This window comes from Aulonocara stuartgranti (genome assembly GCF_965226115.1).
Source record: "Aulonocara stuartgranti genome assembly, chromosome: 12".
NCBI classification, from domain to species: domain Eukaryota; kingdom Metazoa; phylum Chordata; class Actinopteri; order Cichliformes; family Cichlidae; genus Aulonocara; species Aulonocara stuartgranti.
In genome coordinates this window covers 2,520,843-2,543,822 of record NC_138948.1, presented here as the reverse complement: position 1 = coordinate 2,543,822, position 22,980 = coordinate 2,520,843, and the positions used below count along the sequence as shown (strand labels likewise).

Sequence of the window (22,980 nt, the reverse complement as noted above, 5' to 3'; positions counted from 1 at the left end):
GTCTCCGGCGCCTGTTTGTGGTTTATGTGCAAAGGACACCACGAGATGGCAGCACGTGACAGGTTTAACGTGAGGGGCCGCGCGCTGAGCGAAGGAAACGTGGACTAGCGGATATTCATTTGTGTATTTCTGTGAGTAAAAACTATTTGCCCCCCACGCGCGTGGATAATTCTGATCCACAGATTATTCACAGCACTGTCACTTCTCTGTTGTAACTAGAAAGTCACGTATGTTTATTTTAATCCGCCGCAGCTGCTTAATCCGGATGTTTCGTCTTACCTGGTTCTTCCCTCGTTGGAATTTGTCACCTTTGGAGCGTCTGAACAAGCGGAAGCTTAAAAGCTGGAGTATGTGATTGGTCTGCAGCTGCGCAGATCATCAACACGTCACAGGTTTAAATACACGAGCACTGAGGGAGACACGTGCTCTTATTATTGCGTTTGAGATTTTTAAAGCGCTGACAGCCTGACTGACGTCACTGTCTGATGACGATCAGTGTTTGTTTTTCACTTTTACAGAAACATCTTCGACATGACACCAAATATCTAAACAGTGGGTTTCACGAGGCTTTAATCATTTTAATAACATGAATATCATATTTATAATCTCGTGTTTTGATGCATCGAACTGAGATTATTCATTATTTTCTTTAAAAGAAATTAAAGGACAATCAGATTTTTTAAAGCTGATTTCAGATCCTTCTGTTCGGCTTTTACAGGTGATATGAAAACATTTCATACAAAAACAACATCACGTGTCTGTGAGGAGTGCGCTGACGGTGCCACGGGTGACAGAGATCAGGCCCACAGCACACTCACAAACATATTAAATGTTTCCAGTCCTGATTAAATTAAGGTTTTATTATTACTGCTGCTCCATAAAACAAAATCATTATCGGGGATGCTTCCATATTTTGCTTCTATTATTTCTTATTATCCTTTGGTGTCACGCGTGTTTTATGTGTGGATGTGAAGCCGGACTGTGGGCAGACATGTTGTAGTCTCGTGTAATCGTGACTGAGTGTGTGTGGCCGACACGCAAGAAAACAGCCTTTATCCGTTTGGACTACTCACATTTATTTGGCATTACTCGACATGCAGCCGTGATCCGGACACGGCAGATTTCACAGTACTACACATGCTTACAGGAAACAGCTGAGACGCTTTCAGAATAATGAGTCTGTTACATTCACCCGCTTTGGTCGAGTCCAGTGTGGGAAGCGCGAGGCTGATGTTTGAGGTTCATCGGAGTGATTGCTCCCACGGCTCAGCTCAGACAGGACAGTCCACGCCGTCCACGCACACGTCCTGTCACGGTGACACATGTTCCTCAGTCTCCTGTTCAGCTGGAGGAGTTCAGGATGCGGGAGTCCGCCGAATCTGAGCGCTCCTCGTACTCCTCATCCGGGGAGTAGAGGCCCGGCTTGGGCCCCAGCGGGCACCCCTCCTCCTGAATGCCCACGCGCGGCTCCTCGGAGGGCCTGGAGGGGAGGAGGGTTGAGCCTCGGAACAGCCCGGGCCCGCCGGGGGCGCCAGGGGGGAACGGGGACACGTACTGCGCCGCGGAGCGCAGCTGGTACTGCTGCTGCAGGGCCACGGAATTCCACAGAGTCACGTCGTTGTGCACGAAGGGGCCCGCGTGGCTGCGCGTCAGAGAGCTGCGCAGCATAAGCGGGTAGCGCGTGGGCTGCGGGAAGGACGGGTGCTGCAGGGGGACCCCCAGCGCGCCCGTGGACACCACCCCCGCGGCGGAGTCGGAGGTGAAGCGCAGCGAGTCCGGGACCCGGAAGGCGGAGCCCACGGACCACTTGGCGGAGGAGGACGCCGGGTGGTAGGAGCCCAGGCCGGGCTCGAACAGGTGTCCGTTGGAGGGCAGCACCAGCGCGTCCGCGTGCGCGTCCGCGTGCGGTGGCGCGCTGGCGTCAGGATTTCGACTAGACAGCAGCACCTCGATGGCCCCCACCAGGTCGCCCCCACAGCCCCGCAGGATGAGCTCCAGGACCGGAGGCTTGTGGGCGGGGAAGATCTTCTTGAGCACCTCGAGCGGGGGCCGGTTGGCCCGGAGGCTGAGGGGCAGCGTGATTGAGCCGCCGAGGCCCTCGATCAGCACGCCCTGCTCCGCGGGGCTGGCCGGATACTTCTGCGGACTCTCGGCTTTGGCCTCCTTCTCGGCGCTCCCGGCTTTAGGGAGGCCGTAGCGGCTCTCCTCTGGCAGGGAGGGGGTCCCCGGAGGCTCGGGGGTGTAGCAGTTCGGTTTGGAGGCCTCCGGTGAGCTGACCGCGTCCTGCTCCTTCTCGCTGGAGCTCTCTCCGTTCTCTCCTGCTGAAACCTCGTCTGCGCCGTCCTCCGTGGACTCTGCGGGTCAGAGAGTCACAACTTTATCGGCGTAAGCACAAAATCACGAAAGAGTGTCAGCATCCACAGAAAACTTTAAGCACACCCCTAAGCCTGTGAGCTCACAGGCGGTTAGTGCGAACTCCTCACCCGCCTCACAGTGCAAACACCTCCACGCTCCTCACGAGGAAAGGCAACACGCCATTAATCGCGTGTCACGACTTGTCCGCTACACGTAGACGTGTGAGGATTTATCTGAGCCTCCTCACAGAAGCTGTTAACGCAGAGTGCTGAGTGCGCGCGCCGTGGGATCTTTGACCGCAGTTTGCAAACACATGGCCTGTTGCTCGGCAACATTTCATCCGAAGCTGACCTCCTGTGAGAAATATGGCGATTATATTCGATCGGGCCTGTCCGCCGCTGATTACTGTAATCTTTTACAGTCACGCAGGAAATGAAAGCGCGCGTGTCCGAATCCGTGCTTAAAGTGTCAGGAGCAATAAAGGTGATTCGGGCAGGTGGATGGAAAGTAATTATTCCTTAATGGTTCTCACAGAAATCATTTCCACGCAGGTCAGCGAGAACTAAGCACGTTTTATTTTATATAAATTATATAGTTTCTATATTTATATAGAAAATAAAATTTCTGCGTGAAATAGAAGAACATTATTAAAAGTTCAGCAGCAGAAAAAACGTCTGTAATAATTCAATATGCATCATTATTTAAACAAATGTTAAAAACTGAATTAATTCATATTGTTTTAAAAATGTCAACACGTCTTTGTTTGATTTCGCTTCAGTTTTATTAAACGTCTCTTTCCTGAAACAGCTCATCTCTTCATCTGTTTCCTGACTCGCAAAGTGAAACCTCGTATTTGCGTGATTATTTCACAGAAATCGGAGTGATGTGTATCGATCACTTCAGCTAAATGTGTCATTATCAGTGCAGTCAGACCGGCGAGCAGTGCTGAAATGATCATTTCAGCTTTTATATTGTTTCACATCCGTTTTTGTTTGACCTGAAAACGGTTTTAAATAACAAAGTCACAATGTTTATACTGTGAGTTTCAGGCCTTTAAAGATATTCTTATTAAAAAAAACATCCCATAATTTCGAGGGTTTTTTTCTTCATTCCAGACAAACAATAATTGTTTAGAGAGTCAAATATCTCCCCCCTGCTCTCCCCCCTGCTCTCCTACCTGAGCACAGCGGTGCTCCGGGCTGCCCCGGCTCCGTGCTGCTCCACCTCAGCTCCAGCTCCTCGGTCCTCGGCGGGGCTGGCTGATTCCCCTCGCCGGCCCCGGCTAAGCCGATGCCGGGCAGCACTCTGAGGGACTCCGGGATGAGGCTCTCCAGGCTCTCGTTTGCCTGCTGCCTCCGGAGCGCCACCTGCGCCGCCATGACGCGCTGCCGCTCGATGATGAGGATGCACTTCTCGCAGGTGCAGTCTTTGAACCGGCAGTAGCGCTTGTGACCCTTGAGCCAAGACAGCACGCCGTGGTTCCGGCAGCGCGCGCACTTGGGGGTCCTCTGGAGGGGGGCCCGAGGCTGTGACACCGGAGCCCCCATGTAGAGGTACGGAGACCCATAACCGTTCATTGCGTCGGACTCAGCGTGTTTTCCAGCGTGGACGCGGGCGCGAGAGTCGCCGTCGGCCGCAGCAGCAGTCAGAGAGGTGGAGGTGGATGGAGCTGCTGTGCTGCACGCATGACAGGAGGAGGATGAGAGGTGTGGGCTTGTAGTGGAGGATCCACCTTTCCTCAGCTGACAGCACTGATACGCATCAGCCTGACACGCTATTGTGGAGACGAGCAGTAACCAAACGCGTCAAAGCGCCTGCGAGGATCAGATAACAGCAACGACCTCCCGAAGCACCGGACACGCTGCTGGAGGCGAACACGTGACCCTGGATCCGAAATGAAACCCCGTGTTACAGATTTATCAATGAAGTACAACATTACTGCAATATTACTACAAGATTATTCCAATATTACTGCAACTTTACTGCAATATAGTGCAATATTACTGCAACATTACTGCAATATTACTACAAGATTATTCCAATATTACTGCAACTTTACTGCAATATTACTGCAAGATTATTCCAATATTAGTGCAAAATTACTACAGCATTAGTGCGATATTACTGCAATATTACTGCAAGATTATTCCAATATTAGTGCAATATTACTGCAACATTACTGCAATATTACTGCAAGATTATTCCAATATTAGTGCAAAATTACTACAGCATTAGTGCGATATTACTGCAATATTAGTGCAACATTACTGCAATATTAGTGCAACATTAGTGCGATATTACTGCAATATTAGTGCAACATTACTGCAATATTACTGCAACATTAGTGCAATATTAGTGTGATATTAGTGCAACTTTACTGCAATATTAGTGCAACATTAGTGTGATATTAGTGCGATATTACTGCAATATTAGTGCAACATTAGTGTGATATTACTGCAATATTAGTGCAACATTAGTGTGATATTAGTGCGATATTACTGCAATATTAGTGCAACATTACTGCAATATTACTGCAACATTAGTGCAATATTAGTGTGATATTAGTGCAACTTTACTGCAATATTAGTGCAACATTAGTGTGATATTACTGCAATATTAGTGCGATATTACTGCAATATTACTGCAACATTAGTGCGATATTACTGCAATATTAGTGCAACATTACTGCAATATTACTGCAACATTAGTGCAATATTAGTGCAACATTAGTGTGATATTAGTGCAATATTACTGCAATATTAGTGCAATATTACTGCAACATTAGTGCGATATTACTGCAATATTAGTGCAACATTACTGCAATATTACTGCAACATTAGTGCAATATTAGTGCAACATTAGTGTGATATTAGTGCAATATTACTGCAATATTAGTGCAATATTACTGCAATATTAGTGCGATATTAGTGCAATATTAGTGCAACATTAGTGTGATATTACTGCAACATTACTGCAATATTAGTGCAACATTAGTGTGATATTAGTGCAATATTACTGCAATATTAGTGCAATATTACTGCAATATTAGTGCGATATTAGTGCAATATTAGTGCAATATTAGTGCAATATTACTGTAATATTAGTGTGATATTAGTGCAATATTACTGCAATATTAGTGCAATATTACTGCAATATTACTGCAATATTAGTGCAATATTACTGTAATATTACTGCAATATTACTGCAATATTAGTGTGATATTAGTGCAATATTAGTGCAATATTAGTGTGATATTACTGCAACTTTACTGCAATATTACTGCAACTTTACTGCAATATTAGTGTGATATTAGTGCAATATTAGTGTGATATTAGTGCAATATTACTGCAACTTTTCTGCAACATTAGTGCAATATTACTGCAATATTAGTGCAATATTAGTGTGATATTACTGCAACTTTACTGCAATATTAGTGCGATATTAGTGTAAGTAGCTCAGAGAAAAATCACTCTGCAGGACACACTCGTATGAAGATTTAAGAGCCTCGTGTTATTTCCAGGCACTCGATTTGTTTTGAGCCCCTTTTTAGCAACATTAGCGTCGTACACCACACACACACACACACACACACACACACACACACACACACACACACACACACACACACACGTAGAGAGAGAGGGTGTGTGTGTAAAAAGAAGCGTGAGATCACAAAACGACTAAATATGACATCTCCTGTGTGCAGGTTTCAAAAGGACTCGCTCCCTGAAGCAAACCAGCGAAACCTTTAAATCTTAAATCAGCTGTTTCATAAAAATACAATCCAAACTTTCCCTTTTCCGAAATATCCAGATGAGTCACCCATGAAAACCTTTACGGTGTAAAAAGGTTGCTATTTAAAGACTGTTCATAATTCGATTACAGGCCCGGACATCTATCCGCGCTCTGCTCCGTTTCCTGCAGGCCCGAAACGCTTTAAGTCTTAATTCCAGGGGCGAAAAATAATAATGGCGCCTCTCGCACCTTTTACACAATCGTACATAACTTAGCTGATTAGGCCTCTGCATGTATAAAAGCCCTTTGGGAGCTATGTCGAGGATGCTGATATGTCCCTTCTGCCGGACTAATAGAGGGCATTGAAACATAACACCGGACAAAGCCGGGCCCATTTCTGACCGTAAAAAAGGTTTATTCAAGCAAATAATGGGATCCGAGGCTCGCGGCTTACAGGGAATAAGAGCACGGTAAACTTCCCCGCGTGAAGCCCGTCTCCAGGGCTATTAAGCTTTTAATTGGAAAATAGCAGAGGAAATTTCAAGGTGACTAGAGTGGCTTTGCAGTTTGTGCCGGCCGAGTAGATTTGTGGGAGTGGGAGGCTGCGGGTGAACGCATAATAAATTTATTCGTGTTGTTCACGATAAAGATTAAAACACGTTCGGGATGAAAGTTTATACTGCAGCTTCTCTGTTAGAGCTGTGGCTCTGCAGGATGCTGGAGAGGCTCCTGCGTTTCCACGTCACGCGCAAGGTGTCCTTTAGCGCCCTGACGCGCTGGTCGTGGCCAAATTAGCCACCGTGGGGTGAGGGGCTGCTTTGGAGGGGCATCGCCTGCAGTGTTATCTGCTTCAGTTTAAGCACTAAACCCTTCGTGAGTTGGGTTTAAACACCTGTTCGCTGTCTGTGACCGCGCTCGCTGACAGCCCAACACGCGTGGGTGACAGATTAAAATAAGGTTACTCGAATTTACTCGCTAAGACGTTTCACGTTAGAAATGTAATCCAAATTAAACTTGTGCCAGTCCGCTCAGTCATTATGTATTATAGCCCAAATTTATATGTAGCTGTGTCAACGTAATTTAACTCAATCAAAGCGCCCACGCACATGTAAAATGTTAATAATCTCAGTTTTAGACCTTTGATATTAAAACACTGCCGCACACAGTCACTCTCCATCACAGCCTGCTGAGTTTCTGAGCTGCTCCAACCCAGAAGTAACTAAAAGTAAATGAATACATGAAGTTCTGTGTGTGGTGCTGTATGGCCTCAGTGCATCAGCATATTTATATCCAATATTTTCACATATGTGGGTGAATTTGAAAAACGTGCTTTGTTCTGCCTTCTGTAGGAAATGTGAAGTTGTCCTGTAGAAGCTCAAAATGACAGGATTGCATATACAGAGTATTTAAAATGAGCTCAAAGTCACACATTCTTTTACACATGCAAAATTATAATGTGCCTAAAGCAACGTGCCGTTTATTAGAAGAATAAGGTCCCGACAACAGACACAGGAGAATTTAAAAGACTAAAAATGTAATTATTTTTTCATTTCCACACAGTTTAAACACTGGTTTGTTACTTTTGAATAATCCTTCAGCAAAGCAGGAAAAGAAGCATTTATACTGTAATATTGTAGGATTACAACATTTACCTGAAAAAATGTAAAAATAATGATTCTCTCTTTAAGGTGTCAGCTGAGGATGATTAACGTGTCTTTATATTGGCTATAATATATTTTCCTTATATTTATTTATGAGTGTATTTGGATAAAAGTGCATCTTTTCGAGAGTCCACGTTGACTTGGTTTCATTATAGATTCTGTTATTATGAGAGATCGTAGTCGGGGCTCATTGGTTAGTCACACAGAGCTCTGTGAACTTAAACCATATGTCACCTCCATCCTGGAAATCTGGACTCAGATTAATGTGTCGAAGGCTTTTTTCAGTTTTTGCTTCATAAATGGAGTTCCAGTGTTTATTTTAGGCAGTTTTGTTCACGACACAAAACCTTCCCACGCTGCTTTCAGTACTTTGCACTTGAGTCTCTCCTCATGTTGGAGCTCTTGTTTACGCTGGCTGAGGGAACTCCTCCAGCGGGGCCCCTCCGGAGCAGGAGGAGGAGCTGACCTCTGCTGAGTGAGGTTTTTATGAGGTGCTGATTGGGGGCGTCGCTGCCACTCACAAGTCCTGTCACAGAAATGCTGATTTAACTTTCCCTGGGGAGGCGGGACACCGAGCTCCTACAGAGGAATTAGCTGGACATCTGACGTCTTTAGAAAGCTGACCGAGGACATCAGTCAGACGTCAGCCTTCATCCAGGCAAAAAGGGAAAGGCTGTGCTTTTAAGACCGCTGCAAGAAAATCTATAAGCGGGCAGTAAAAACAAAATACTGAATAAATTAAACAGAAATATCAGCAAAGCGTGCACACGTGAGTGTGTCATTAATATTATCAGTCTCAGAGTTATAGATCATATTAACATCTCAAACTGAGCTTTTTCTTTCGCCTCTTATTATCTCACATTTGTAAAATAAATAAATAAATGTTATTGTCATCATTAAGGAGGGCAGGTCATTTTTATTTGACTTGCATGTAAAGCTATAAAATGTTTGAAGATGGCTAAAATTTTATGGTGTTCTTTACGTGGCTGCTCAACCCTGTCGGTGCCGGGCAGGGAAGTCAATTTGATGATGATAAGGACAGAAAAGGAAAGATGCAATAATCATAGTAAAAAACAGGACTAATACAAAGTGGTCTAAATCTGAAGTTGTCATACAAAATGTGATTCATTATTCGAAGGAATGAAAACAATTTTCACATAATTTCATGAGTTAAAGAATAAACTATTAACGTGTCGTTATTCTCAAAAGATTTTCTGCTTTTCTTGTATAATTATTTTATGAGCTTATTATCTCACACAGTGTGCTGATGCAGGCCTGCTGGTCTGGCACTGAGATTCAAATAAAACTGGATTTTTTTAAACAGCTGATTTAAAAATGTAATTGTGGGTGCAGAGGGGAATGCCAACAAAATAACACTTTGAGAGCCTCTTGGTGTTTTACTGCATGTCTTGCAAGGCCACAATCTCTTTTTGAGATATAGATAAGTATAAAAAAGGCCATTTTTAACGATGAACTAATCTCTTCATACCAAAATTAGGCCACGACTGAGGCCTCTGGTCGCACTCTGTCCTCCCAAAGGCTGCTCCGTGTCTCAGATGAGGGGAGGGTGAACCTGGGAAGTTAGTCTTCACAGTTTGGCCCTTTTATTGATGCTCGGCTTTCAGGACAGACATTTATGAACAGAGCTCGTTCCGTCCTTCAGACAGTCGTGCTCTCAGTAAACCAGCTGAATTCAGTGGCTGCTAATACGTACAGAATACTTGGTTGAAGTACACGCTTTAATTTTACTGCATTTTTTAAGGTATGCAGAGTGGAGGCAGAATATTGCAACAAAACTCAGCCTTTATATAAAATAGACTTTTAGTGGTAATTAAAGTTAAAAAAAAAAAAAAGAAGAGAAGAAATCTAAAAATATGACGAGTCAGAAGGAACAAAACATCAGGCCAGAGGAACATCACTCTTTCACAAGTTTCTCTGCAAACCCTTCATTGGACCCAAACAGCCACGTCAGTGCTGTCAGCATGAGACCAACTGTAAAATACTCTGACCTCCTTCTATTTTTAGACATTTCAGTGAAATTATGTTGCAGTTTTTTCAGTTACCACCAAAAATGTCCTTTGTGACATCACAGTGGACTAGGACCACTACATTTCTGCTCAGTTAATCCTCGAGTCCAAGTTTGTGGCCGTAAACAGCCAGAGCTGATGGTGATACGTTAAAGGTGAGACGCTCTCCTGGTTCACAGAAGTAAAAACTGGCAAGAAAATAGTGTTAAGATGCTAAATATAGACGCAGACATCGTGTCAAAGGGCACCTGTTGTGCTTTTTCTGTAATATTAAATATACACTATGGTGTTATTATGGAGGACAATCATATTAAACAAGACAAAAAATGTAAGTAATTATATATAAGAACTCCCTGTGAGACTTTTTTTCCTACTTCTGGATTTATTCATTTATTCTAATTTTTATTCATTTATTGCGAATAAAAACTGAACTAGAAACACATTTTTAGTTTCAGTAGTATAAGATGTATGAGGCTTATTTTGAATTGTGAATCATGCAAAGCTGCTCTAGTAGACTCAGGAATAAAAACATGGAACTGGGAATGAGTAGAATGGGAGAACTGGTTTCCTTTAATGTAGAATGTTTCATCTACACAGTAAAATATCGTCTCAATAAAATAACCTTTGAACTCTCTCCTTTCCAACAGTGGTGCCAACGTTCTGGCTGTTCCCAGCGGTTTGAAATTTCCTCCTCCGTCTCTGAACCTGCAGCATCCCCTTCCACACCGTCTGCACCGAGCTCCCATCACTCCCCGAGGAGGTGTCACGGCGGGATCCGAGCAGATTTTATCTATTACGGGAGGGCGTGATTCATGGAGGCGGAGGCAGCTCAAGGAAAACAGACCCTGTGACACTTTCTCCCCTGCCTGTACGCGGGGCAGCAGCTACAGAAGGACAAGGCAGCGGCGGCCTGACAACTGTGATAAAACGGCCTTCCTTAACTAAACTCATAAAGCACGGGGCGATAAAACTCAATCTTCTGTAAAATCCAATTAAGTCATTATCTGACTGATTGTATCTTTAATTGAAAACAGAAGTGACAGTAAATTTCTGTGATATATCAGGATCAATCGATACTGCTGTACAATCTGGTCTCCAGAGGTGATTTATAATGTCAGAGCCTTATAGGTAACTCCACATTCTTCTCTCTAAAACCACTGGTGGATGAAATTAAGAGTAAGTGCATTTCATAAAAAAACAAGATGGTCACGTTATTGATTACAACAGATGGGGCACAATCCAATGAATGTTCCCACCATGCAGCACAAAGAAAATACAAGTAATTTTCTTTGTCTGTTTTATATCGTTGTTCCCGGCACACGGCCGCGTTCGCACTCCATCACGTCCCAGCGTTTTTATTCCCAGGAAACCTGTAGCGACATAAACTCCAAAGCTCCAAATTACTTTTGTTGCTGTCTTATTCAAACGCAAACACAAATAGAGGCATTGGAAGCGAGCCGTTTGAAATGAATCTCTATAAAACACAAAGAGCGTGCGCAGCGGGGAGAGCTCCGGGCCGCGAGTTGCTTTTTAATTTACAGTTAAACTCTATGAAGTCAAACGCAGCTTTATGCCTTCAGTCAATGTGAAAAAGAGCAGAAATGAGAAAGCTACTTTTATATTTCAGATGTAGTTTTTCTCCACATGCTCACAGGTCGATCAGCAAACATGGAGCTGAAAACATGAAATATTCCAAAGTCAGCCGTCGGCCTCCACCTCTGCTCCGCCTCTGCTCCGCCTGACAGGACGTTGGAGAAGTTGCAAACAGTAAGCGGTGTGCACAGCTGACTCCCGGCCACAGGAGGGTTAAAAACACAATAGACATGCAAATGCTGTGGAAGCTGCACCATAAATAAGCAGCCGGTGCTCACCAGGCGCCAACGCAGCAGAGGACACGCGATTCCCGTCTAACCCGTCCCACGCCATCCTCGGGAGGACATCTGAGTCTGACACAGACGTCCAGTCGGAGACCAAACTTTACGTCACAAATACTTGATTTTTGTGATTTTTTTTTTTACATCAGCTGACTTTTAATCTGAAAAACAGTTTTTCAGATTAAATCTTTTTTTCCCCCCATTGTGAGAATATGGTTACAGTGGGCCCATAATTAGCTGACATGACAGTATAATGAGGATACTGTACGTCAGCCAATAACCAACAGGAAACATCCATATGTAGTTTCATTTGCTCAGATCAAATAAATCACCTGGTTCATAATTAAATTAAATGTTATTTGTAACAAAGTCTCGTTTTTCTCCACGGCTGTCTTTACGTTGCTCGTTTAGAGAATCAGACTTAAATGTTGAGCCGGAGTGTAAATGTGCACGCGGACACGACGGAGGTTAGACGGTTAAAGGCTGTGCACGCTGATTATTTAACAGCACATCATCCTGACATGTTTGTTCTTTACAAGCTGCAAAGAGTTTAACACAGAAAAATGTGGTCTTCTTGATCTTGTCTGGGAATAAGTCACCAGCTGTTGGACTGATGAGGTGAAAGTCGATCATGCTAAGCAACCCTCAGCAGAAATGTGGCGCTGCAGCTTTATTCAAAGGAAAAAACCAGAACCTTGCTCTGCATTTAAAAAACCCACTTTATTTCTGTTTGGAAGAGTTGCTTCACGCTCAATCATCTGATCTTGATTAAAGCTAATCAAGGGTCTCACTGCATTGGCCAGTTAATTACATTGCGATACGTAACCCTGAACTGGATTTAAAATGATCTACAAATACAAGAACAGAGCTTTAGAAGGGAAACGTGCAGACAACGTGAAACTAGAGCGAACGATTAAACAGTTTTTAAAGAACATCAAGTTTCAGCTCGTCCGAGCTCGTAAAGCTTCTGTCGTGTGATCTTATCCTTTTCTTCTCTTATTTGGTGGCGCCGCCTTCGATGGAGTCGACGGTGAAGCCGTCAGCTTGGCTGCTGGCCTCGCACTCAGCCTTGGCGTCAACGTTAACCAGGGAGCTGATGGAGCGGCAGATCATGGTGGAGTCGTGACCAGCGGAGATGCTGCTGGGCGAGAAGGCTGCAGGAACAACACAGATGGAGAGTCAGAGATCTGCTGAGGAGCACCGAAGATCTCAGAGCAAAAATGTGCTTCTCTAAAGAGTCTGAACCCTTTGAGTCACCAACAAACATCACATCGATTTACTTCATTAACATCAAACAAACCGAACAATGTCAGGGACTAAAACAACCACCTGGGTAGATAATGGAAACATTTTTTCTAATGACTCTATTTATGTTGATTATATAAAAGTCGGACGATGAAAAATAGACGCAGCAATGCAAAGCAACAACATTTTGTACCTGTCCAGGTAAGCTTGTAACCGCACTGGCAGTGTGCTGACAAATGAAGCTGTGCCCAATCGGACGCTGCTGTTCTGTGTTCATAATTTCATCCTCCCCCACTGGCTGAAATGCAGAGCCTCCACCCTGCTTTACAGTGAGCTGCAGACTCACTGTTGGACTGTTGAATGAATCGACTGAGAGGCTGATCCTGTGTCGGGTCTCTGCTGGATTTTGTTTTCCTGTTCATCTCCTGGACTGGACTGAAAATCGAGTGAACACGCAGCCAATGCCCGAAGAAAACTTTGAAAGACCTTCAGAAAGCCTGGAGAACTATCGCTCAAGACCACTTTAAAAATGATATTAAAGTATTAAAAACAAGAGATTATATTTCATACAACTTTCCATAATCTTTGCTGCACCAACTACAAGAAGTCACAGAATTTGATTGAGGAAATTAAGGAGGAGTCGTTTTTCGATTAAAAACACTACAGCGGCACATCCAAAATGTTGTCACGATGGCTCCGATGACGACGTTTGCTGAGCTTTGCTCGACACATTTGATTATTAGATATTAAAACTCCTTCACACTGCAGTGACATGATAATAAACCGGGAAAAAACCCTGACAATCCTCAGATGGTTCACTTCACGTCTGACATCCAAGTACAAATCTCTTCCTCGGAAACTCCTTAAAGTCATTAATATGATAAATTCCTATTACGTCGTGTAGGTAGACAGGACAGCGCACATATAAAATAAACATGTCTCCGTGCTGTGAGGCGAGTAAACGAGAAGGACAACAGAAATACTACAGTGAGACAGACAAAACGGGACAGTAATCATCAGCTCTGCAGAATAAATGCTCCTCTCTGTTAGCCTCGATATAAATACGAGCGCACGGTGAAATGATTCCTGGCAAAGCCTGGGATTTACAGCAAATTGAATCAGCGAGCAAAAAGAGAAGACAGTGACCACAAAACAAAAGCATTACATCTTTTACAGTTAAGAGCGGAGCGATGTGCACCCGCCCATTTTAACACTCGCCCTGTAGCTGCAGCACAAACACTAACAGCAGACCTCAGGCTCAGTTATTAACAATGATCATTTTCACTGTTTGGTTTGGTTGTGACCTTTTCTACTCAGGTAACTGTTTCTGAAATGTTTCGTGTAGTTAAACTTTTAAATGTTCGAGCTTGGAGACGATGAATGAAAGAACTGCTGACAGTTTTGGTGCTCAGCTTTTGTTGTGTTTGATGTAACTGAGCAGTAGTATAAACTAGGGCTGAACGATATATCGCATTTGCGATAATATCGCGACATGATCAAGTGCAATTTTCTAACCGCAAAGGCTGCGATTATACTCTGGACATGTCCAAATTCATGGGCTGCATCCTCCTGAGGCCGCATTTGTAGACCGATTACGTCACAGCGACGTGCCGAAGGCTGTCCAAATTACTACCATATCCCAGAATTCATAGCGCGGCCCAGCCAAACTCCAGTTTCCAGCAATGGCGGCCGCTACTAAGTTTTAAAATTACTCATACTAATCTTTCTGGGTCACAAAATAAACTTTTAACATATTTTCAGGCGAGAAAGTAGTTGTGTAAACATCAAATATCTGCTCGGTTTATCAAGATATCCCATATTTGCAAAAGTGCTTCGACGTTTTCAGAGGCGTCTGCTACCCACCAGCTCGACAGCTAGCCGGGAGCTCGAGGGTTACTGATGCGGCCGAGAACGGCACAACTCCCGGCACATCATTTTCAGATCACCGCGGAGTTTCGCTGCTCGGGTTAAACGTAATATATAAGTCACTTAGACAACCTAAAAATGTTATTGTTGGGCTTTTTTCAGTGTTTTGTTTGTTCGTGAGTAAATCGGTTTGGCTGAGATTAAAGTTATTAGATTAGATAAAATAAAACTTTATTAATCCCCCGGGTGGGTTCCTCCTTGGTTTTCACACAGCTGACTAAACGTCAAACAGAAAACTTATTAAACAGAAGTATGAGACAGTCGAGAATTTACACCAGTGTCTGGTTATATTTTAGATAGCAAGAAGCAGACGGCCGAGTTTATTAAACTCCACCGAGACAGCGGTGACGCTAATCAGAACTAGACCGTCCAATTTCACGCCTTTAAATTTTAAAGGCGTGTTTGTGTGTGTGTTTATACAATTGCTATTATGTTTGCACTTTATGTGTAATGTTACTGACTGCAGAGATCAGTAAGATGTGTGTATTTTTTATTTATTAGTTTTATTTATTTAATATTATTTTTTAATTGAATGACTGTCTAGTAGTTCACAGATGTCGAAAAACTGAGTGTGGTAAAGCCACTGATTTTGTTTATGTATATTTCTGCAATCTGCACATTGTACTGACTTTCATTTTAATGTTTACACCAGGGTTCCTTGTCAGCACTTTATGCTCAGATGTTTGTAAGCTAAAAATAAACTATTGTGTATGTTCAAATATACTGTTGTGATTGAAGAAGTTAAATAAAAATGTCAGTCATCAATTCATGCATCACCTCATGTCATCATAACAGAGGTCTGTCTTCCAGGAAAGAACAGTTTAAAATTAATGTAATATAGTATTGGCCATACTATATGATGTATTGCTTGTCTTTGTTTAATAATACAGAAGACAAAGACCTTAAAAAATAATCGCATATCGCATCGCAATCGCAATATTGGGGCAAAAAATCGCAATTAGATTATTTTCCATAATCGTTCAGCCCTAGTATAAACTACATTAATTCAATTTTATTTATATAGCACCAAATTACAACAGTCGCCTCAAGTCGCTTTATATTGTAAGAAGCCATCGAGAAGCCCCAACAATCATATGACCCCCTATGAGCAGCACTTAGGCGACAGTGGGAAGGAAAAACTCCCTTTGAACAGGAAGAAACCTCCAGCAGAACCAGGCTCAGGGAGGGAAACATACAGAAGACAGTTATTATACCAAATCATTATAATCACTTATTAACTTAACAAGAGTCGTACATTTTTAAAAACTTGAACAGCTGATTTCCAAAACTTTAATTATAATTCAAATAAAAATAAATCAGTACATGAGTGGGAAAGGAAATCGTCACATCATCCAGCTCACGCACAACTTCACACCTGCAGCACCTGCAGAGAGCCAGGCTCCTCCCACCACTAGCAGATGAACACTGGACACTTTTACTGACGCAGAGGTCAGTAAAAGTTCCCATTTCAACAACATGGACGTACTAAACACATGTAAGCACACACATAAACTTCAACTATTAGCAGTAAGAGTATTTAAAAGTAGAAATTAAAGTAGAATGGGAGGCAGAGCCTTCAGTTTTCAGGCCCCTCTTCTGTGGAACCAGCTTGGATTCAGGAGACAGACACTATCTCTACTTTCAAGATTAGGCTTCAAACTTTCCTTTTTGCTAAAGCATATAGTTAGGGCTGGACCAGGTGACCCTGAATCCTCCCTTAGTTATGCTGCAATAGACGTAGGCTGCCGGGGATTCCCATGATGCATTGAGTTTTTCCTTTCCAGTCACTTTTCTCACTCACTATGTATTAACAGACCTCTCTGCATTGAATCATATCTGTTATTAACCTCTGTCTCTCTTCCACAGCATGTCTTCATCCTGTCTTCCTTCTCTCACCCCAACCAATCACAGCAGATGGCCCCGCCCCTCCCTGAGCCTGGTTCTGCTGGAGGTTTCTTCCTGTTAAAAGGGAGTTTTTCCTTCCCACTGTTGCCAAAGTGCTGCTCATAGGGGGTCATATGGTTTTTGGGTTTTTCTCTGTGTGTATTATCGTATAAATATACAATTTTATGTATTTTATTTTATAGGCGACTGTTTTGATTTGGTGTTGTATAAATAAAATTGAACTGAAATCGAACAAGCTATGTCTACTAATAAAACAATAACATTAATGTGGCAGCAAACGCAATCATTCATCCCTGTTTGTAAAATGAATAGAAAGTGCTAATTTAACAGGATAAAAGTTAAGTTTCCCAGATCGAAGCAAGAAAAGTCGAACAGCCTTTTGATCACAGAATTACTCAATAAATATTTAAATATCGTTTTTACAATAGTATTAGTAACTTTTTTGTATAAATGCCAAAAAATACAAATAGGAAACAAAATCATGCCTTTTTAATTTAATAACATGTAATTAATAAAAGTAATAAATTAATAAATAATTAATGTTAAGATAATTAACAAAAAATTACTTTAAGGTACATTAAAAGATTTTGTTATTTTTTATTTATGTTATTTATTAATAAAAACCAAGAAAATAATCAGCTGCTTAATCAAGATGCTCCACACGTGTTAATCTGAGGATCGAGTTTACAGGAGAGAAGATGACAGATTAGAAGGTTCATCAGCTCCCAGAATACAATAAAACTATGAGAAATGTACACAGGTAATCAGATTACACAAGTCTACTGAATTCACAGCTTAAAAAAATATAAAACCTCCCTGCACTAGTGTGTGTGTGTGTGTGTGTGTGTGTGTGTGTGTGTGTGTGTGTGTGTGTGTGTGTGTGTGTGTGTGTGTGTGTGTGTGTGTTCTCCTCAGCAGTGGTGGGAGGAGAGAAGAGGAGTAATTTTTCTCCTCATTAACTTCCTGATTGGTTTCCAGTTTCTGCCCGTCTGCAGTTTGTCACCAGTTGTGAACTGGCAGCCCGATCGTTAATACTAATGTTTGTGTAGCTAAGTGCACTCAGCTCTTTCTCTTTTTTCCCCTCCATCCCTCAGCAATAACACAATAACTTGTGTGGCAATAACAGCGAGTGGGTGGGGGAGAGCGGCTGTGAATTAGCCTTCTCACTGTTAATTCGCCGCCTGTTCATCAGCAGGAAATCTATGGTGTAATTAAAGGCCGAAAGCAACCGGACGCGTTAGTTTCAGTGGGGACGTTAAATCACGACACACTGTAGTACACATGTTCCCAACTGCATCCGACTGTCCTCGGCTCTCCTGTTTAATTCAGATTAATGTCAGGCCGCTGCGACAGCAGGAAGCCGTGTTCTCAATTAGCCACATCACACCTGTTAATGACACTAATTAAATTAAACATATTCTTTATCTTGTCTATGCTAAATATTTGGAAGTGTGTGTGTGGAAACGTGTTACAGCAGTCAAATTAAACACAAAATCACAAAACTAAATAGATCAGAAGTGCTTAATTAAATAGAAAAGTTTAAAAAATTAAATCAAAATCCCGGGTCTGTCCTGAGACCTCCTCCCCCGCAGGTCATGGCCAGAATACCTCACTCAAGAGGCGTCCAGGGGGCATCCCAGTCCGATTACTGAACCACCTCAACTGGCCCCTTGTAGCGGCTCTACTCTTCGTCCCTCTTAAATGACCGAGCTCCTCACCACATCTCTACGGAGGAGTCAGGCACTCCTCAAACGAAGGTCATTTCTATCTGCAAACTCATTCTTTGGTCACTACCCAGCGCTCGTGAGCTTAGGCGAGGGAACATAAGAACATAGACTGACCGGTAAAATCCAAAGCTTTGCTTTTAAGCTCAGCTCTCTCTTCAAAAGAAAAGATCAATACAGCATTCGTGATGCCCCACGGCCAAAAACCATCTGTCAATCTCCGTTTCCACTCTCCTCTCACTTGTAAACAGGACCCTGAGATACTTCAACTCCTCTACCTTGGGTAACTGTTCCCTCACTCGGAGTGGCCACTCCACGAACCACGGCCTCAGACCTCGAGGTGATCATTCTAACTCCCGCCGCTTCACACTCAGCTGCAAAGCGACCCGGAGATTACATCCAATAAAGCCAACAGAACCACATCATCCAAGATATTCTGTCCATAATATGTTAATATGTGACACAGAGCAGCGCTGGTGAAGTCAAACAACCACGGGAAAAGTCCAACTTTTACAAACCAGACACCTCATACCTCTGAAGCACCCCCCAAGGGATACCTCGAGGAACGCAATTGAATGCGTTCTCCAAGTGCACAAAACACGTGTTGAGTGGTTGAGCAACCTCCCACGACTCTCGAATATTCTGGAGAGGATGAAGAGTTGGTCCAGCTTCCACGACTGAAAATCGTCCTGAATCGGAGGCTTGACTAACGGACAGACTCTCCTCTCCAGTGTCCCAGGCACAGAGCTGGGGAGGCTGAGGAGTGCGAGCCCCCTGTGGTTGGTGCACACTCTCCAGCCCCCCCTTCTTAAATAGGGGGGTTGATAAAAGCTTAATACATAAAATCTATAAGTTGAAGACAGGCAGACAACTCCGGTTTCCTAGGTAACAATGTATAACCCAGCATGTCGTATTCAATCAGCAGAACCCTTCGCTCTCGTTCAAAGTTGCTTCATTTTCTGACCTCAAAGTTGGAAAAGTTTAACCTGGTACCGCCCACTTTGCATCTCCAGTGATCATCTATCATCGCGTCAAGTCACTGACGTTTGCTGACTGGATGGATGCTTGTTAACCAAACCAGCTCGCCAGCATTAGCTGATACAAACATGGGTGAAGAAAACAAACTAATGGGTGACGTCACAGTATCCATGGATACAGATAATTTTCATGTTATATATTTCATGCGTGGCCTCCAGAGAACTTTAAGCTGTAACTTTCATCTACATGTCTGATAGTAACAACCAAGAATATCCAGTCTGTCCAAAGTTCCCCTCCAGGCTGTAACAAACCGCCTGTGATGCTCAGAGTTCGTTCTCTGGAATGAACTTGTGCCCTTTTCTCACTCACTCAGCACTCTATATAAGATTTCCAAACTATTAAACAGTCTTTGTGTGGATTAACAAAAGGAAGCTTTTTTAACCTCCCACTTGTCCTGCTAAGAGAGGGAGGGAGGGTGTGAATGGAGGTACAATCACTTCTGCTGCTGCCAAAGCAGGGAACAAAAGCCCAGATGTGAGAGGAGATGGTAATTCAGTCTGATCCTCCGAGGATAAGCTCGCTCTGTGGGTTTCATGCTCCACACTCATCTCCTGTACACAAGGGTCATGTGGGTAGATAACACTTAAGTAAACACACACACCCTGTATGTGCATGCTTAGCTCTGCCTTCAACTGTACTGATTGTCAGGGGAGTTTATGTATCTGAAATAAATACCTACTTAGCACAGGATCTAAATTTGCAGAGATCATTTCACATCAACGAGGCCGATCTTATCGCTCATTAACAAAGAAAATAATTCATCTAACTGGGACTTGAAACCTGCTAACAGCTTTGTGAGCCTTTAGGTCAGTGAATCTCAAACATTTCTGTATTTTTAACGAATTTCTTTTAAAAGGCAATTGTTTACTTTAAGTTTGTGATGTGTGGAATTACCTGACTATATGTTCCCTGCATTGGTCACTGCTACCCTGACAATGATAAGCGGAAGAGAATGGATGGATGTTGCATTGCTGTTTGTAGTAATGTTTGTGCAACAGCAGCTAACAGCTGATTCTAAGATGTCATCACATCACAGCATCTCTGCCTCTGTTTGATAGGTAGTTGTTAGCAAGTCAGATGGAAAGTAACCAGCTGAACTAACCTGATTCTGTAGGATTAATAATCAGATTTATCGTGTTAGCAGTTCTAACATTGGGCTTTCTTGGAAAACTAATTTGACATTGTGTGTGGAGTATGTAGAGAAGAACCCAAATCCAGAACATGTTGGTGGAAATGGAAAGTCCAGAATTAAATAATGTCCAGCTTAGCTTGGACAAACAGCAAGAACATCAACAGAAAATTTGCGATAACGATATAACTGACGATATAATTGATGCGAGACAAAATACAACTCCACAACTTTACTAGCGCCAAAAAACCCATCCATTTATTTTCACTTAAACAAGCAGCTGTTTTTTATGTGCATTGAAGCTATATAAAAATGTAAGTGCAAATGCAAATTCCTTACTGAAAGTTTAACCAAAGCCATTTCCAGTAGACATGGGCTGGCATATCCAGAGCATAACCATGTATAATATCCACTGAAGTTAAAAAGAGGTGCTTTGCTACATTAAACTGCAGTGTGCCAAATAAAAAAGTCAAATATGTATTTTTCGGCCCATAAGGTGCACGGGATTATAAGACACATTAAGCGAAACAAAGCAGTCAGATAAATTAAACTTTATTAAACTCATTCTTCTTGCTTCCTCCACTTCTGTACCATTGATTCATTAATGCTGTATTCTATCACAGCTGCTCTATTCCCATGTTGTTGCAGTACATTAATGACTAACCTCGTATTGTGGATGGATTATCTCAGTTGTTCTTCTGACTGAAGTTTGGTCCGTTTACAGCATCCTGCCATGCGACTGTATTTGTCTCTAACCATCAGGAACATTCACGTTAACTTTTATCGAGTGGAAAAGTGTTAGCGTTCATCCTCCAGCTTCACTGTTTATGTTATGGTAACATAGCTGTGTCGCTAGCGATCACGTAGCACATCATTATATACCAGCTAGCCCAACTTCAGTAACTTTACAAACGTCACTGCTGTTTAGTTTTCTGTCTTCATTTATGTTGGAAGTGATAGCAGAGCTGTACGTTTAAATTTTTTCAGAAATCTCTCAGTCAGAACATGCTATATCATGCTGAGGTAACTAGCGAAACTAGCGAGCTAGCTTCCGCTAACTTCCGCTAACTTCTAACTCCGTTAAATGTAATAAATTCTGTTTTCATGGATGCCTGGATGCTAAACTTTATAGTTACACCTGGTAAAGCAGCAATGCTGATCGTTTTATTAAAGATGAAAGAATTTAGACAGTTTTTAACTCTCAGTGATGCTGCAGTGTTCGTTTGACTTTGGGACCTGTAGGATTACGGAGTTTAGGACCCAGATTACTCCCAGAGTTAGGAGCACCTTAGTTCGACAAATACGACAACAACGACGGCCACTTGCATGTTCTACAAAAAATGTGCTTTGTTGTGTATCTGACGGACAAACACCAAACCAGTTCCACATCACTGAAGTTGCAGCATTTTTACAAACCAATTCTGGTTCATCTGTTTCACTCAACGATCGGCCATGTGCGTATGAAAACATCATTTTCTTATCGTTGCCTAACATTGTACCAGTATTACCGTGAACTGTATAATATGGCCCAGCCCTAATTAACATACACATGCACAAGGAAACAGAAGGGAGCAAAGAACACAGACTGTGAGACAGAGAGAGCAATAACAGAAACACCAGGGGAGGTTACCTCTGCATAAATTATGATAGAAATAGACATGAACCAAAACACGAGACAGCAACTAAACTAACACTCCTGACAAAAACAAACAAACTGAAAAATCAATCTTGTCTTAATCCTGATTTAGAATAACAGACAAGAACACATTAATGATATATTAAGAGAGAACAGCTGCATGACTCGACTAGATCCAAACTCTTGTCTCTGCAGCAGATGACTCAGCCTTGATACTTTGGCTCTCACTTTCGTAACTTTTAACTGCAAAGGAGACACTGTTCAGTGTCTGCAAGCTGCAAGTTCCCCGCTACTGTCGACTGCCTGAAAGCGCTTTCTGTCCAGGGACAGCAACACTTAGTGGAGGCTGTTATCAAGGCAGCAAAAATTCAATCTTACGAATGAAGAGTTGCCTGTCACATGACAAGGTTGACCTGGGATTAAATGGCTCCCATTAAAAAGATACGAGCTGCAGCTTAAAAAAAGCGCCTGGCCAGTTTGAGAGGGTCCCGTGTGTGTCCAACTGAGGACAGCCCATGTAGGGATGGATGCTCCCCGTATGGGCGCTCGGCTCCTCATCATCAGGCGAGCAGCAGGACTTAATGGCCCGGAAAACTCAGTCAAAGAGCAGTCAGGCAGGCGGGCTTTAAATACTGAGCAGTGAACAGTGGAGGCTCATGACACTCAGCTGATGTTCACAGTGCAGACCTTCACCCTCGGCTTTAAACCACCTGGCTTTTCTGTAG

The 22,980-nt window shown here is 42.8% G+C and overlaps 2 protein-coding genes across 4 annotated transcripts in view; both read right to left on the bottom strand.

Moving 5' to 3' along the window:
• Nucleotides 1-938: 938 nt before the first annotated feature.
• Nucleotides 939-22,288, bottom strand: dmrt3a (doublesex and mab-3 related transcription factor 3a). 2 transcript variants are annotated; one of them, XM_082555054.1, is made up of 3 exons: nucleotides 21,284-22,288; nucleotides 3,533-4,239; nucleotides 939-2,354 (listed from the first exon to the last, which is right to left on the bottom strand). In XM_082555054.1, the coding sequence occupies exons 2-3, from the start codon at nucleotides 3,930-3,932 to the stop codon at nucleotides 1,342-1,344; spliced, it is 1,413 nt and encodes a 470-aa protein (XP_082411180.1). In that variant the 5' UTR covers nucleotides 3,933-4,239; nucleotides 21,284-22,288; the 3' UTR covers nucleotides 939-1,341. The 2 variants fall into 2 exon arrangements, with proteins under 2 accessions (XP_082411180.1, XP_082411181.1); XM_082555055.1 differs by lacking the exon at nucleotides 21,284-22,288 and having other exon boundaries at nucleotides 3,533-8,400.
• Nucleotides 12,338-22,980, bottom strand: part of dmrt1 (doublesex and mab-3 related transcription factor 1) — a 36,024-nt gene continuing 25,381 nt past the window's right edge. The window contains exon 5 of one of the 2 annotated variants that reach the window (XM_082555067.1): nucleotides 12,338-12,806. In XM_082555067.1, the coding sequence (XP_082411193.1) occupies nucleotides 12,649-12,806 (158 nt within the window). In that variant the 3' untranslated portion in view covers nucleotides 12,338-12,648. The remainder of the gene's footprint in view (nucleotides 12,807-22,980) is intronic. The other variant, XM_082555066.1, reaches the window with a different exon arrangement.

Coding starts and splice junctions, on each gene's coding strand:
- dmrt3a (XM_082555054.1), bottom strand. CDS start 3,932: ATGAACGGTTATGGGTCTCCGTACCTCTACATGGGGGCTCCGGTGTCA. Junction 2,355..3,532: donor CGGAGCACCGCTGTGCTCAG/GTAGGAGAGCAG, acceptor TCTGACCCGCAG/AGTCCACGGAGGACGGCGCA.